This window comes from Lipophrys pholis (assembly GCF_963383615.2).
Source record: "Lipophrys pholis genome assembly, chromosome: 16".
Taxonomy (NCBI): Eukaryota; Metazoa; Chordata; class Actinopteri; order Blenniiformes; family Blenniidae; genus Lipophrys; species Lipophrys pholis.
In genome coordinates, this window is record NC_137634.1 from 26,257,732 (window position 1) to 26,274,551 (window position 16,820).

At 47.1% G+C, this 16,820-nt stretch overlaps 1 protein-coding gene across 5 annotated transcripts; it reads right to left on the reverse strand.

Annotated features, from left to right (window-relative positions):
- Positions 1–491: 491 nt before the first annotated feature.
- Positions 492–16,521, reverse strand: LOC308121554 (RAC-beta serine/threonine-protein kinase-like). Of its 5 annotated transcripts, none has more exons than XM_080482830.1 (14): positions 16,390–16,521; positions 13,904–14,037; positions 13,639–13,767; positions 13,432–13,543; positions 13,200–13,350; positions 11,455–11,586; positions 7,513–7,578; positions 5,646–5,714; positions 5,425–5,547; positions 4,766–4,894; positions 3,104–3,318; positions 2,945–3,032; positions 2,544–2,646; positions 492–2,120 (listed from the first exon to the last, which is right to left on the reverse strand). In XM_080482830.1, exons 2-14 carry the CDS (start codon positions 13,947–13,949, stop codon positions 2,041–2,043), a joined length of 1,443 nt encoding a protein of 480 aa, XP_080338956.1. In that variant the 5' UTR covers positions 13,950–14,037; positions 16,390–16,521; the 3' UTR covers positions 492–2,040. The 5 variants fall into 5 exon arrangements, with proteins under 5 accessions (XP_080338956.1, XP_080338957.1, XP_080338958.1 ...); XM_080482831.1 differs by having other exon boundaries at positions 598–2,120; positions 13,904–14,034; positions 16,390–16,516; XM_080482832.1 differs by having other exon boundaries at positions 598–2,120; positions 16,401–16,506.
- Positions 16,522–16,820: the final 299 nt, after the last annotated feature.

Genomic DNA, 16,820 nt, shown 5'->3' on the forward strand with positions numbered 1-16,820 from the left:
GCTGCTTCACAGAAGTGGTCCTGTTGCAAGGGGGCGTGGTCTGCAGCGAGGGGGCGTGGCCTGCAAGCTCATCAGCTTCTTAACGGAGTATGAACTGTCTGACGTAAAAGCTTTTGTTTCAGCAGCTGGCTGACGTCACTGCTGAACGTTCTTGTTCTTATGGGAGGATGCAGGACTTTATACACTACATTCAAGTTTTCCATTTAAAATAACTAGTCAGCTGCAGCCCCTGGGTGACGGAGGGGATTTGATTGAACTAACAGACAATTTGAAATCCAATAGAAAACCCCCACCTGCCTCCCTATACTGCAGTACTGGCTGTACCTCCCCGCTGTTCAGGAGAGAAACAAAGAGCTGCATACGTTCCCAGATGAGCTCACCGTGGTTCTTTGGTCCTGCTGGTTTGCCACATCCTTCCTTTCAGTGACAATTACATGATCACACCAAATACAAAGCAAATAGAGTACACTGGGAAACCTAACATGTATTTTATCGGACACACGAGATTTAATGCCTCGTCACAGTAAAATGTGCAGTACCATATTAAATATGTCCTTCAAACTGTAAACGTGAAAGGATGGAGACACACGTGGGGATATAGTAAGACAAATAAAAAGGTGTATTAGTTCATCATATTTCATAATTACATCCACAGATAGAAATGATTCTTGAGTAGAATAATGTAACTGGAAACACATACATCACGTTTAACCATTATACATGTCCTGAAATTGAACCGACCCATGAAGGAGCTCCAGAACAGGAGATATGGAGGTAAAACCACCAGACAAAATCTAAAGTAACGGAATTTTTCTCAAAAACAGCACTTGTGGTAAAAGTTCTGCACCAGCTCCTTGTTTCTCAACAAAGTGACATGAGTACACTGCTGAGTACTGCAGTCCTCCACCCTGCTGTGACGGCTGCTGGAACCGAAGGGGGAACCTGGGCGACTGCAGAACCAGCGCTTTACACTCCACACCCGATGTTCCCAGGCTGCAGCAGTACTGATGGACAGGAACCACAGAAGAAGCTGGACTGTGGAGGACCTGTCTGACATCAGTCATAGTGTGCAGAACCAACAACAGTAGGTGGAGAAGAGACGAGTCAGCAAACCTCATCAAGAACATGAGAGAAATGAGGTCTGAAGCTCGTGTGTCACGTGGCTGCTCTCAATTTGGCCGGTCAAGACAATTGATCTTTTTGAAAATATGAAGTATACACCTGCAGTAGAGTTCTCAGAGTTTCTATTAAATGCTGTGTGAACCTGGACAGGTGACATTGTGAGGACAGCCTGGAACACGTCGCGCTCCGTTTCCCTCCGTCAAGCATTTCCTCTACAAACACTCTATGTTTTCAATCCTGATACATATGAACACAAACACTCACAAGCCTTTCAGGTCAGATTTAGAAAACCTGGTTGTCTCCAAAGACAGAAAAAATAAATCCACACAAATAGAAAGACACCCAAAGCTGCTGCTCACAGCCTGACGGCGGCCTGTAGAGGGCGCCGTACGTCTTCTCCAAACACCAGGAGGGGAGCCCCAGGTCTGGGCTCGGGAGAAAACAGCAGCAGTTGTTCGTAGACGACCTGGATGGAAGAAGACGAGGGCCACCGAAATACAGATGTGGAGACAAATGTGGTTTCAAACAATCAATCTGAACTTATTCATTCAATTCAAAGAACAAGTCTTAGGATTTGTTTTTTTAAAAGACATATGTATATTTGTGGAGTGGCCCTGATCCTCTGGTACAGCTGACAGTGTTGAAGTCACACTAGTGATGAATTGTGCTGATGAACACATGAAATCAAGGTCCAGTTGGACGAACAGCTGTGGTGGAAGAGTTCTGTAGAAAAACATGGCTGCCGGCCGGCCGAGGCACTTTGACCCTGCTGGGAGCGAAACCTCCTCCGAGGTGAGCTTTGAAAGGATTCTGACCTGTGTGTGTGTGTGTGTGTGTGTGTGTGTGTGTGTGTGTGTGTGTGTGTGTGTGTGTGTGTGTGTGTGTGTGTGTGTGTGTGTGTGTGTGTGTGGCCAACAATCACTCTCTAATGCTTGCAGAATAGGAGAACTGGGGGAAATGTGCTTCCTGACTTGGGTCCTCACAGTCCAGATTATTATCTGTAAAACAAGCAGAAGGCAGTGAGGCTTGGTGTCAATACTCTGTGCTCTTCTTTAAGCCCCGAGCTGATCTCTGAGCTGATCTCTGAGCCCTGAGCTGTTCTCTCTAAACCCTGGGCTGTTCTCTAAACCCCGAGCTGTTCTCTAAGCCCCGAGCTGTTCTCTAAACCCCGAGCTGTTCGCTAAGCCCCGAGCTGTTCGCTAAGCCCCGAGCTGTTCTCTAAGCCCCGAGCTGTTCTCTAAGCCCCGAGCTGTTCTCTAAGCCCCGAGCTGTTCTCTAAACCCCGAGCTGTTCGCTAAGCCCCGAGCTGTTCGCTAAGCCCCGAGCTGTTCTCCAAGCCCCGAGCTGTTCTCTAAACCCCGAGCTGTTCTCTAAGCCCCGAGCTGTTCTCTAAACCTGGAAAGCGGCTGACCAACACTCACACTTGTCTGGTGGTGTCAGCGTGATGGTCTGTGCAGTGAACTCGTCGTCGAAGTACCGAGTGTCCGTCTCCGATGTGACTTGCGGTCTGAAGAGTGGAGCGAGCTGAGGACAGAGCAGACGTTGACTGGGTCACAGATTTCAACTCAGAATCAAAGACACGTGCAGCGACTTGGTGTCATGAAGCCTCCATAGTGAACTTCCCGACGTGTTCCCGGTCAGCAGTTTGCTGAGGCGGAGTTCTGCTGTTCAGCTCACGCTGTCCAGACCACTTCAGTTGAGCTGATCTTCTCTCCTCCTCATCGTCAGTCGTGTGGCGTCCCTCTACCTTGCTGCTGGTTTCTTTCAGCTCATGAGAGTTTTGCAGCTGAATGAGGAGATCAACCTGAATCCTGAGACTCACCTTCCTCTGCTCCACGTCCTGCCAGTTGATGCTGATGAAAAACTTGTGACTCATGACTTCTTTGGCATCATTGGGACCGCCGCCTAACCTGAAGAGCAAACGTGATGATGAGCGGGCGGTGGGAGGACGGAGCCCCCGGCCGCACGCCGACACACTGACCTCTGTTTGGGGTCTTTCTTCAGTAGCCCGGCCAGCAGGGACTTGGCCTCGGGCGACAGGTTTCGGGGGAAGCGAATCTCCTCCATGAGGATGAGCTCAAACAGACGCTCATGGTCCTGGTTGTAGAAAGGCAGACGGCCGCACATCATCTCGTACATGACCACCCCCAGACCCCACCAGTCCACCGCCCGGCCGTAGTCGTTATCTTCCAGGACCTGAGGAGCACACGGCCAGGCCTCGTCACCAACACCTCCTGCTCGCCCCTCACTCCGTGATGGAGAGCACAGAGCTGAAGCATTCAGGTCAACAGAGGGCCATCCCATAACTTCATGTTTCAATGATACTTCAAACCACAAGGAAACAGGTTGACAGGATCTAAGAGGATTCTTACCCGCGCACACAGAAGATGTGGGTGTGAACCAGGCTGCACAATACTAAAGATACTAACAATTCAGTGTCTGATCCTGGATTTTTCAGGATTCTGACACCAGTTTTAAAGTAACAGTGTTGGTTGTTTCTCTTTCAGCTGCGTTTCTGAGGTTCCCACCAGATTTCTCTTCCTCTGCGAGAGGAACCCGTTTCCAGGTTTGAAGATGAAATAATGAGAACTGATCTTTGGTTCAAACAATCTGGAGCAGCAAGACTGATTCTTTAATCATGTTGGTTGTTCAACCAGGATTTCAGTGGATGTAGACTCCAGAAAACTGTCAGAGAAGCTAAAATCATTCATGAATGACTGAAACCCTCCCCCTCCTCCACCTCCTCCACCCTCACTGATTGTGTCTCTGAAACAAAAACCTGCTTCACCCTCGACTTCCTCAAACTGAACAGCAATAAAACCAGCAGCTTCTCCATCAACACTGATACCTCCTCCACCCACATCACTCCAGTTCTCCATCAGCTCCTCCACCCACCACATCACTCCAGTTCTCCATCAGCTCCTCCACCCACCACATCACTCCAGTCCTCCATCAGCTCCTAACCACCACATCACTCCAGTCCTCCATCAGCTCCTCCACCCACCACATCACTCCAGTCCTCCATCAGCTCCCCCACCCACCACATCACTCCAGTCCTCCATCAGCTCCACTGCCTCCCAGTTCAATTCTGCATCCAATTCTAAATCCTGCTCACATTCAAGACCGCCCCCCCCCCCCCCCCCCCATCCCACCTCCTCCATGTTTCCTCAGGTCCTCTTTCTCCATTCATCCGTCTGTCTCCTCCACCCGTCTCACCACCTTGAGGAGCTTTCAGCCGCTCTGCTCCTCGTCTCTGGGACTCACTTCCTCCTCATCTGAGAAACCTGGACCCTCTTCCTCGTTTCAAATCAGAACTTAAAACATCTGATCCAAACTGCAGATCCTCCTTGAGGTCAGCTGCTCTGCGTCTTGTGTTGGTTTTACTGTTTTACTGTACTTTGCTAAACGTATGGTTGTATGGTCTCCCTGAGTGCTGGGAAAGGCGCCTTCAAATACAATCTATTGTCATTACCATCATTTTTATTTAGCTTTTGTTCAGTAACTAAGAGCTGGACGTGTACACAGGCAGGAAGTGTGTCAATGAAGTGAGTTTGTCAGTGGTAGTGGTGTCCATGTCAGCCTGACGGAGAGAACAAACAGCTCCACCTTGGCAGGATGTGAGGGGACTGAACCGGTGACCTACCTCCGGGGCTAAATACTCAGGAGTCCCGCAGAACGTTTTCATGGTTGCATCTGGAGTGATTCCCTCTTTACACAGTCCAAAATCAGTGATTTTGATGTGGCCATCTTTGTCCAGCATTAGATTCTCAAGCTGAAAAAGAAAGAAATAAAATTCTCTATTATACTTTATACTATATATATATATATATATTTTATACTCATGAACACAGTTTCTGTAAAAAGACCAAATCCTGACTGGAGTCTCTGTTATTGAGCAGGATCAATGATCTTCAGCACTGAAAGGAAGGGCCAGTGGACGAAGGTCAGCTTGTTTTGTTCTTAAACTATTTTAATGAACGTTAAACATGTCTTCGATTAACATGTTAATCTAAATCTCAAAACTTAAAGTCTGACCTTTAAAGCTGCTGATGAAGCAAACTGAAGGATTTATGATTCAAAGATTACAGTAAAAAGTGTCCTTTCTTTATACACAGTTTATAGCCTGGGACTGCTGTCTGCAATATGAAAACACCATGTTCATGTTATTTTGATTTGTTGCAAAGCAAACTATGGTTTGAAGGAACCCTCATCTCAACAGTGACAAGTAATCATGTCTCCACGTCACGAGACAGTCGTGGAGGTGGTGGAGAGCTTTCTTAAACCCAACCACAGCATACCGACCTTCAGATCGCGATACACCACATCCCGTGAATGGAGGTACTCCAGAGCAGACACGATCTCCGCGCCGTAGAACCGTGCTCGGTCCTCTGTGAAGACGCGTTCTCGCGACAGGTGGAAGAAGAGCTGCAGGAGGACAGACAGGTGAAGACGGACGCATGCTTTTGACCTCACGTAGTTAATTCATGTCCATGTAAGGATGGAAGGAAGACCGGAGCACTCGCCTCTCCTCCGTTGGCGTATTCCATAACAAAACACAGCCGGTCGTTGGTTTGGAAGGCATATTTTAGTGTCTGCAAGAGATTGGACATAAAAATAAAAGTGAGCGGTTATCTGGGCGCCGGTTTCAGGTCTGATAAGAAACCAGACGTTTCAGGTGCTGCATGTTGTTAAAGTGTTCAAAGTCTTTAAGGAAGAAGGAAACAATGGACACGTTGGGCCGTTCCACTGATCAGTGCACCACAGATATTCAATGTCTTAATAGGATTCATCTAGAAAACTCTATTCAGAAAATGCTTCAGATTTTTTTTTGATTTAAATATGAACTTTACTGTCTTATGAATAAGACAGTAAAGAATAATCTGGGATGTCAGACGGCTAAATTGTTGTCACATTTCATTTAATGAGGATATACTTTAATGTCAAGTTTTGGAAAGCTCCATTTCAAGGAAAGAACAGCCCGTCAGGTCAGGGTGGAGTAAATCATTAATGGAGCAGGGTGACCGCCGGCAACCCGTCGGTCAGGTTCAGTACACTCCACAAAATGTGCCGACTCTGCAGGATTCTGCTCTTCACTCAGTGCCGGACCAAACACAGCCGTGGAAAAGTGACTGGAGCCCAGAGAGCATGGAGGAAGAAGGTGGAGGACAAGGAAGAAGGTGGAGGATCTTCACTGGAGCTGAAGTCAGAGCAAAGACAGGCAGCAGGCACAGGTCCAGAAGGTTCAAGTAGTCCAGAACCAGAGGCCGGGTCCAAACACAGGTCCAGAAGGTGAAAGTAGTCCAGAACCAGAGGGCGGGTCCAAACACAGGTCCAGAAGGTTCAAGTAGTCCAGAACCAGAGGCCGGGTCCAAACACAGGTCCAGAAGGTGAAAGTAGTCCAGAACCAGAGGCCGGGTCCAAACACAGGCCCAGAAGGTTCAAGTAGTCCAGAACCAGAGGTCGGGTCCAAACACAGGCCCAGAAGGTTCAAGTAGTCCAGAACCAGAGGCCGGGTCCAAACACAGGCCCAGAAGGTAAAAGTAGTCCAGAACCAGAGGCCGGGTCCAAACACAGGCCCAGAAGGTTCAAGTAGTCCAGAACCAGAGGCCGGGTCCAAACACAGGCCCAGAAGGTTCAAGTAGTCCAGAACCAGAGGCCGGGTCCAAACACAGGCCCAGAAGGTAAAAGTAGTCCAGAACCAGAGGCCGGGTCCAAACACAGGCCCAGAAGGTTCAAGTAGTCCAGAACCAGAGGCCGGGTCCAAACACAGGCCCAGAAGGTTCAAGTAGTCCAGAACCAGAGGCCAGGTCCAAACACAGGCCCAGCAGAATTCTGAGGGTGCTGCAGTGCTCCACCGGACCTCTTTACTATGTGGGACTGCAGTTTGGGATGGAGCAGCCTGCTACAGGCGGATGTCTTCCATTTGGTTCTTTAACAGCAGCGGTGACAAACATCAGGCCTGCAGATCGAGAGTAAAGCTCTCAGCCTTCAAACCTGGGAAGTATTTAGGAATCGAGACTCTATTCACAGTGTTTGTTCCTCTGAAGCAAAGGAAAACATGTGGAGTTGGATTAAATGAGTTTGACACCAGCATTGCCTGTCAAACACTAAAGCGGGGGGTGGGGGTGGGGGGGGGGGGGGGTCCTGGAGGGCCGGTGTCCTGCAGGTTTTCTCCCTGGTGCAACACACCTGAACGTAATATAGACCTTGTGATTTGGCTTTTTAATTTTTTTTTTTAACAAGCGTGTCTCCAGAACCTTGTTGAAGTAAAGGTGTACCTAATACAGTGGCAGCTGAGCGTTTTCTCTCCACATGCTGGTGATCAGCTCGGTGTGAGTTTTACATTCAGAACGTGTGACGCCGCTCCCGGTGAGTGTGTGGTTCTCTCACCGTGAGGAAAGGATGTCTGGTGTTCTGCAGCACTCTGCTCTCCGTGACGGTGTGGGCCACTTCATCCTGCAAAAAAAACCTTCATCAAAAAACATGGCAAACTACAACAGTACCAAGCTTTACTGACTGGAGCGTTCAGCAGCAAAGCATCCACATGAGGACCGCCATGTTTAGAGATATTCTACCACTCTGCCTTCTCCCCCCCAGGGCTTTTCCACCATCAAGAACCAGGAGCTAGTTCAGGTTCTAGTTTAGTTCTTTATCAGCAGCTTCAAAGAACCAGTTCTTTTTCCAGCGTTAACGGAGCCAGAGAGAGCCACGTCATTACGTCACTGGTTCCACCAACGTAGCGCCGGCAGGATCCAGGAACCAGGAGACGGACTGTACCAGTGGTTTGGTCCGGGTCGCTCCATCTAGTCTGACCTGAACCTCATGAAAACATTGAGGCTCCTCGTCGCTCTGTTGCAGGTTTTTCACATCTGTCTTGTTTTAGTCCGGAGCCCCAGAGTGGACATAGAGAAAAATAATAATAATTAAAGCTGGAAGCAGCGTTGGACGGGACCTCGCCCCCTGGTCTGTCAGGGTCGGCCCAATCCCAGCCTCAGGCCCCTTTAAATGTTCTTTACCTGAAAATCACACAGGTTCCTCCCCAGGTGACCTGGAATCTGGTCTTATCTCACATGCTAATATGCTAAGCTAACTAGCCTAGCATTAGCATTAAAAAGCATGCCATCTCCTGCTCGTCCCTCTCCTGATGCCCCCTCCTCCCCCTGATGCTACCCTCCTCCTCCTCCTCCCCCCCTTGCTCTGTTCTACTCCTCCATTGCTATAAGAACGGTGACATTTACACTTTAAAGTTTTTCTTTGTTGTGTTCAGTAATAAAAATAAATAAAGTAATAAAATTCTCTATATTTTTACAAGATCCAACAGTTCCTGAAAATGAAGTCAATCTGAATGAAACCTTCTGGTGAAAATCCACTGAAATGTCAAAACAAACTATATACTGTATAAACCCTTTAAACCTCCTTGCTCTGTGGGACCAGATTGGAGCCTCTTGGTGGGTTCTGGTCCACGGGCCTTATGTCCTCTGCTGTTATGTGAAAGTCAAACTTAAGGACTCGTGACGTCATACTCGTCCTCCACCCTGTGTTTTAGGCTCCGCCCCTCTGCAGGGATGTTACCTTACGTTACTGGCAATGAAGTGAATCCAGTGTTTTATGAAGCAATCATGGAACATGTACGGGCATTTTCTACCCACAGAACTTCTTTATAATGAAGCCAGACGTTTGGTTCATCAGTAACTACTAAACAAACTACATACTACTGTAAATGAAAGCTTGGAGTTTTAGCCATAAAATGAACCTTTTAACGGCTTCATGTGAAAGAAAAGTAGAATCAGAGTGTTTACCGAGGTTGTCATTGTCCCTCATCACGGTGTGTTAAGTTAAATATGTGTCTGTGCAAGACACATAGGAGGAGCCTGGCGGCTAAAATGACGTCATTCGGCCGCACGGAGCCGTACAGAGCTCGCGGACGTGTCAAGAATAAAACAGGCTTTAAGGATCAGTGGCGCCACCTGCTGGAATCCTGTACTCAGCGTGAGTACAATTCTTTTGAAGGTGTTGGAAAAAAAAAGAAAAAGAAAAATTAAAGCTTTTGGGCTACTGTTCTGTTTTCCAACTCATCACAAGAGGGCAGTATTGCACCACAAGGCCGTGTGTGTGTGTGTGTGTGTGTGTGTGTGTGTGTGTGTGTGTGTGTGTGTGTGTGTGTGTGTGTGTGTGTGTGTGTGTGTGTGTGTGTGTGTGTGTGTGTGTGTTCCGTCTGCAGCCAGCAGCCGTGAGAGAGAATGAGTCCTGTCGATGCGGACATCTCGGAAAAAATGATTGTTAATCGAGAACAGTTTAGAATAAAGACAAAAGTATTGCGTCATTCAAACTAAAACACCTGTACCTATGTATTGGTGTAGTTTCATCAACCTGTGAGCAGGTTTAGTAGGTTAAAATGTCTGTTGAAACACACATGGACGAGAAGGCGGCATCCAGTGTTCGGAAGTTTGATGGCTAATTAAAAAAAACCTGCTGGATTTGTCAAAAAGTTGAACAGAATTATTGAGCAGGAGAGTGTCCTCTATCATTTCATAGTTTGTTGAAGGCGATACGATATTCGCCCTCAGAGGAGCTTTAAACTGGGCGAGGAGGCGGGATTTGGTGTTCAAAACTTTGACGGTTAATAAAAACAAAACCGCTCGACAGCTGAAAATGAGATTCGGGATTATTGAGGAGTAGCGCTTGCACATCTTATTTTGAAAGGCAAATTGCAGACTTCCTGTCGGATTTAGGTCAGGGGTCCCAGCATGTGATTTGTAGGTCTGGATGAGACGAACAATTGAGTTTTGGTTTGATCTCGCTACGACATTCCTACGGGCCGTGGTCGCCGTTTAAGTGTCTTTGGTGGGCGTTGTAGTGTTTGTAGGTGGCGCTAGAGAGCACAGTTTGGCTCTCTGGGGGTTCATTTTTACATTTTCTTATAACTTTATCCAGTGTTAATGACAGTGCCAAATTTGGTGAGTTTTTGAGCATGTTTAGTTTTTTTTTTTACAAAAAACTAATAACATTCAAAATACAATATGGACCTGGCCATCATAATAATAATAATAATAATAATAATCATAATAATAACGTAAATGATCCTGGGTCTTATTTTTCACCATTCCAACATTCCATAGTGACTTTCTGCTCCTTTCACTTTATTTCTGGACGTGTCTGAATCAAAAGCTTCAACATGGAGGAATGGAGGTGTAGAATGATAGAACGCTGCTCTACAGCCGTTTCCATGGTAACCTAGGTAACCACTCTGATTAAAGTTCTCTTTCACATGAAGCCATTAAAAGGCTAATTTTATGTCTAAAAACTTCAAGCTTTCATTTACAGTAGTTTGTAGTTTGTTTAGTAGTTCCTGAGGAACCAGAAGTCTGGCTTCATTATAAAGAAGTTCTGTGGAGCGTCTCATAGCGGAGCGCCCCCTGCTGCCTCATGCAGACCTCAGCCTGCGCTCATAACGCCAAACAAGACCTGGAAGTGAAGTTAGTTACAATCATGTCACCATGAAAAGCCTGAAAAAAACTGATTCTAGATTCTAGATCCACCAGCTGACGGACAGGAGGAGCTCTGCAGCTCCAGAGCCGCAGCTCTGCGATCGCAGATTGAATGATCTGGTCTCCATGGTACCATTAACTTCAGGGAACGATTTATCTCGTTCCCTGAAGTTATTATTATTATTTTCTCTATAACCACCCCGGGGATCCGTGTTCGCTGTAGATTTCAGAAAGCCGGTTCAGAAGGAGGTGGCGATAACTCCGCCCCCAGCTGATGACAAGTCAGGCCCAGGTCCGGCTCTGCTCTGGCCCAGCAACGATGTGGAGCCGGCTCAGCACCAGTTTAACCCCTGATAGGCCGGAGCTATGGCTGTGGAAAGACTAAGAACGGCTGCCAAATCTGGCCCTGGACCAGAACTAGAACCTGGTTCTTTCTGCTGGACAATCCCCTGGAGTGGCTCACTGCTTATCGCCACGGCAGAGTGAGGAACTTCGCTCTACTGTAGACAGAAAAACAAAGCTGGCCTCAACTTTGTTTAGCGTTTCACTTGTTTGAAAGATTATTTGGAGGAAACGGCGTCAGAAACCACCAGAGTGTGTGTGGATCACAGATGATCAGACACATAAAGTGACGACAGAGCGAGTGAGCGTCAGACATGAGCAAAAGAATTTCCAGCAGATGCAGAGGGCAGGAATTCACACGTTATCCAAGTGATCGCCAAATACGTCGGACGGTCGCAGCGCTCATATTCAGGCTTTATTTCTGTACACTAGCATGTCGTAGGAAAAGATGTCCCGGGCGTCTTTATGTGCAATTTACTGTCTAAAGACAAATCTCACTTACCTTGGCTATTATGACCATTTTGCGCAGAATTTTCATGGCATAATGAACTCCAGTGGACTTTTCTTTGACAAGAATCACCTTCCCAAAGGTGCCCTTGCCAAGCAGCTTCAGATACTCAAAGTCAGTCATATTCTGTGAAGAAAACAAAGAAGTTAGAATTATTGACTAAAAACTCCTGTGACAGTGTTAAAGGTACGTAGAAAGGTTGGGATTTGGAATCAGCAAGATACAGCCTAAACTAGACGCATCCTGTTTCCACAAAGCACTTGTGCTCTGCAGGTCCTTTACCTTCATTATTTCAACTGTTTCGTACAATCACACAAAAAAGGTGAACTCGTGGTGGATTTCTCAGGCTCTGTCCACACCTCAAAGCCGAGCCAGCACTTTAGAAAATGCCCCCAAAAAAAGCCTAAAGCGACGCGCCGTGTGGTTGGACGGCCAAAAATGATGTGTGCAGGAGCCATTTTATGTCTTATATAGGATTATTATTTATAACTGCCTCTGGCGGCACTTTAAATAGGTTTTTGGTGGAGCTACAATACGTTTACGTGAAACGGCGTTCCTGTTAGAGAAGCACCGTCTGATCCAATCCCGATACCTGGATGTGGATATCTGTCCATACCGATACCAGAGAGCTCTGTTTGCTTTAATATTATTATTATCATTATTGTTGATTTTATATGAGGCTGTAATAAACTCCTCTCTACAGTAAAGTATGAAATGTACTAATGTATACATGTATTCTCTCTAAAGACAACTTGAGGTTAGTATCAGGACAGTAAAGGAAGCAGTACAAAGTATTTTGGTTCCATGTGGACAATGTGGGGGTCTGCGTGACGTCATCATCTCATAATAAACTAGTTCTATCTTTAAAAGCTCAGAATGACTTTATTAATCCCTGGGGAAACTCTTTAGCAAGGCAGCAGCAACACAATGTTTCCAGCTCTAACGCAGCTCCAACCATTGGGACTATTTTCAGGGAGTTTAGCGTGGAGTAGGACGCAGCTTCACGGAGGTGTGAATCGCCTGCTGACAGTCTTGCTGCGTTGCTTTGTGAACATCAACGTTGCTGCGTTGCTTTGCGAACATCAACGTTGCTGCGTTGCTTTGCGAACATCAACGTTGCTGCGTTGCTTTGCGAACATCAACGTTGCTGCGTTGCTTTGCGAACATCAACGTTGCTGCGTTGCTTTGCGAACATCAACGTTGCTGCGTTGCTTTGCGAACATCAACGTTGCTTTGCGAACATCAACGTTGCTGCGTTGCTTTGCGAACATCAACGTTGCTGCGTTGCTTTGCAAACATCAACGTTGCTGCGTTGCTTTGCAAACATCAACGTTGCTGCGTTGCTTTGCAAACATTGCATGTTGCTGTTGCTTTGCAGGGTTTTGAGCGTGAAATACGTCCAAACAGCGCCATGTTGTGGCGAACAGTTGGACAGCAGTGGACTGAAGCTTTGTGACGTCCTGCAGGTTAATCCAGCTCGATAATGTCTGAGCGAAGATGTGCAGAGCCGTTCTTTAGAGACCTTGTTCACATCAGCAGGCGTTTCCTACGACTGAAACAGTTTTTATAAAACCAGTGGGTCTGCACTCTGGTCAGATCTGGATTCAGTGACGGGACCTTTGACCACTGCTCACTCCAATGAGGGTTTCTGGGTTCGTCAGACTTTGTCCTACAAGTTCAATCACTTCTTCACCAACACCGGGAGTGTTCCCTCGGCTCCGCCCGCAGACACCACTCACCACTTTGTTGCGGCTCTTGGATATAGCCACCTCCATCTCTTCTAAACTGCTTTGGCTGGGAGAGCCGAACACATCCATGGGTTCCTCCTCCTCTTGCTCCCGCATCTTCAGACTATTTGCCACAGACTGGATGGCCCTCATCCACTCCTCCCTGAGACGGAACACAGCAGGACCTCAAGCGCTGCTGTCCAGAGTGCAGCTCATCTAATCAAGGTATCGAACGTCTGCTTACCTCTCTTCATTGCTCTCCACATGAAAGGTACGCTCAATAACAGTGGTCCACTGTAGACAACGGATGACAAACGTGTTTGGCCTCGGTCTTTCAGTTTTCATTAACTGGCACTCTGAAAAAAAAACCAACACAAATCTGACTGAGGTTCTCAGGGAGCAGAGAAGGTTTCAAGACTAAGAAGTGTAAAAGGTGGGAGGCGTCACTTACCTGCCACTGAGAAGTTGTTGAGTGGAGGGGATGTCTGGTCGTTTAGATCAGGCTTCTCTTTATACCCAATGAAAGAACCGTCGCTCTTCAAGATGAAATATCTGGGCCTCCACGTTTTGATGTATTCACCTAGGAAGAAAAGAGACGACATCTCAGGATGAGCACTCCGGTGAGGAAACCTCACCCCGCAAGAGGTTACGAATGTGTGAAGAGAGTCAGAAGATACGGGACCATACATGGCCTCTCTCAGTGAAACGCTCCTCACCTCTCTTGTGAAGCCAGCCTTCTCGGACGACGTTGACTTCATTCATATTGAGTATGTGTGTTTCAGAGCAGGTCAGGACGAGGCACTTTATCTGCTTCTTTAAGTCTCAGTCAGTCCAAGTGGAACCGCACCTGCTGAACCGAGCCAGAAGAACAGAAAAGAGGCGTCAGGACCAGATCCAACACGTCTTCTTCATGGCTTCTGCATTAAAGTGACAGTGTCGACAAGGTCACTCATTCCAACGTCAGACTCTAGATGTAGAAGTTGTTGAAGGAACCACTTCAGAAACATTCACCACTAGCTACGAACTGAAACTAAATCACATGAAAATGCTGTTTAACGCTCTCCTTCAGCTGGGTGTCCCTGCCGGTCTTTGTTGGGGGGTGAAGTTAACACTTAATCTGGCTCAAGTGAAATGTACATATAAAGTTTGCAGGTGTAGTGATGGCTTACTGCCTGATACTCCATAGAGATACAGGAGCAACTATTTACACAGTGGAGCTTTTAAGGGTTGAATCACTGAGCCCCACACACACACACACACACACACACACACACACACACACACACACACACACACACACACACACACACACACACACACACACACACACACACACACACACACACACACACACACACACACACACACACACACACACACACACACACACACACACACACACACACACACACACACACACACACACACACACACACAGCACCTGAGAGTCTGAATCCCAAGAAACGAAAACAGATTCAGTCGTCAACAAACTCCCGCTTCCAAATATATTCTGGTGATTAGCACAGGTAGAACATGAATGGGGGACATGCGACCAATAGAGCCGCCACAACAAGCCCACATGACCTTCAATCGTTTCATCACCGTAACAGAATCTATTAAATAACCCTGCCGTAGAAATCCAGGAGAGTTTTTGCCTCTAACTTGAGAAAAGGGACTAATTGTTGAAATGACCTGGATATTTTCATCACCCGTGAGACAAAAACCTTCTTTGTGGGAAATAAACTTGAATGTCTGATAAAAAGCACGTTCCACTGAGCAGAATACTTCGTGAGAACACTTTTCTATATATAAACAAGAAACTCTGTGACAATTTCACAATTCTCACACAACTTTTCAAATGAATAAATGGCACGTCAATGTTATCTCTTCATTGTTTCAGAACAGTAAAAGCCTCTGAACGTACTTTAGTGAGCGCCTATAAACAAGGATGAAAAGGTGAGCCCACGGTGGATGTCCTGCTCGAAGCATCAGAAGCTTTACAAATCAATGAAAATGTAAACGAAGGAGCAGCATTGCACCTCATCTTACACCGCCTCTCAGAGGAAACGAAAACTGACCTGGAGTTATTTTTAGTTTATTAAGAGTGGCGATGCTGGGGCCTTCACATGTTTTCATTAATTAAACAGTAAAAGGTATCATGTTGAAGCTGGAGTTCTTAATAAAGTAAGCATTATTATTTATTATCTCAGGTTTTCTTTACTTTTTTTGTCAGGCTGGACTTGAACAAAGAGCAGTTATTCTGTTGTATTTTGATTTTCTATACAGAAGAGACATTATTTGACAGAGGACGCATACTTAAAATACTTTTCAATAATAAGTGAACTATGAGGAAACTTTCCGTCTGGTTACAATAAAAGCAGCTGTGGTCCTCCTGCTTTAAATACGGAGTGATTTCATTTACATCCGAGATGCTTCAGTCCTGAGGAGGAGGTTTATGTCATGTGTCTCCTCTCAAACCAACAATAGGATTAAAAGAGGAGGGTGGAGGTGAGAAGGGAGACGTAGAGCTGCTAAATAGAGACACAGACGGAGCAGATGTGGGGCAGGTAGAAATCGGGGTCATTTGCCCCGGAGATCTGGTGGTGGTTCACAAAGGGCAGAAACAGGCGTTGACCAGCGATCGCTTATAAAGACATGCTGAAGGTGAAGTCAAAGAGAAATGATCGATTAATCGATCAGATGGTTGCATTTTGTCCGTTAGCTCGGCTGCCGTTTAACCTTATGGAGCTAGTTAGCACTTAGCAACAGCTAGCTGTGCGCTACAAGTTAAAAGTTCACTTCTACTAAACGTGACGGGACATCGTTGGCAAAAAGTATCTCCGATTAATGAAACGATCGTCTATTGGTCGATGTTCAGCAGTTAAAGTCCACTCTTCACGAATTTACGAGGTTGGAAAAACATGTTGTCCAGGGTAAATTAACTTAGCTAATTATAGCTTCAAATCCAATTTTAACCGCAGATAAACCGAGAAAATATCGTGAGACGTGAACAAGTAATCCTGCAGAAACAGAGACAATCTGCCCGAAAGTGCGTGTATTGTGAGGAAACAGGTTTTATGAGCGATCATATGGTTTTTGCAGATTTAGTCATGAAGTCACTCAAACCCGCTTCTTCACATACTGACGGCGTTTAAAGTTCCTATTTCAACAAGTAACCCCACAACAACATACTTTACCGCACATTGAACTGACTTTGTCCCACGGTGCTGCTTTTTCACGGCACTTTTGACGGGAAAGTGTCGGAGATCCAGAGCAGGCCCTCCAACCAGCAACACCGACTCTCTAACTCTGTGAGAACAAGCGGCACCACACCGCCACACCGCCCCCTGCAGGCGGGACGAGGCCACACCGCCCCCTGCAGGCACCACACCGCCACCTGCAGGAGGCGCGCCGCGACACCGCCCCCTGCAGGCGGCACGAGGCCACACCGCCCCCTGCAGGCACCACACCGCCACCTGCAGGAGGCGCGCCGCGACACCGCCCCCTGCAGGGGGCACGAGGCCACACCGCCCCCTGCAGGCACCACACCGCCACCTGCAGGAGGCGCGCCGCGACACCGCCCCCTGCAGGGGGCACGAGGCCACACCGCCCCCTGCTGGCACCACACCGCCA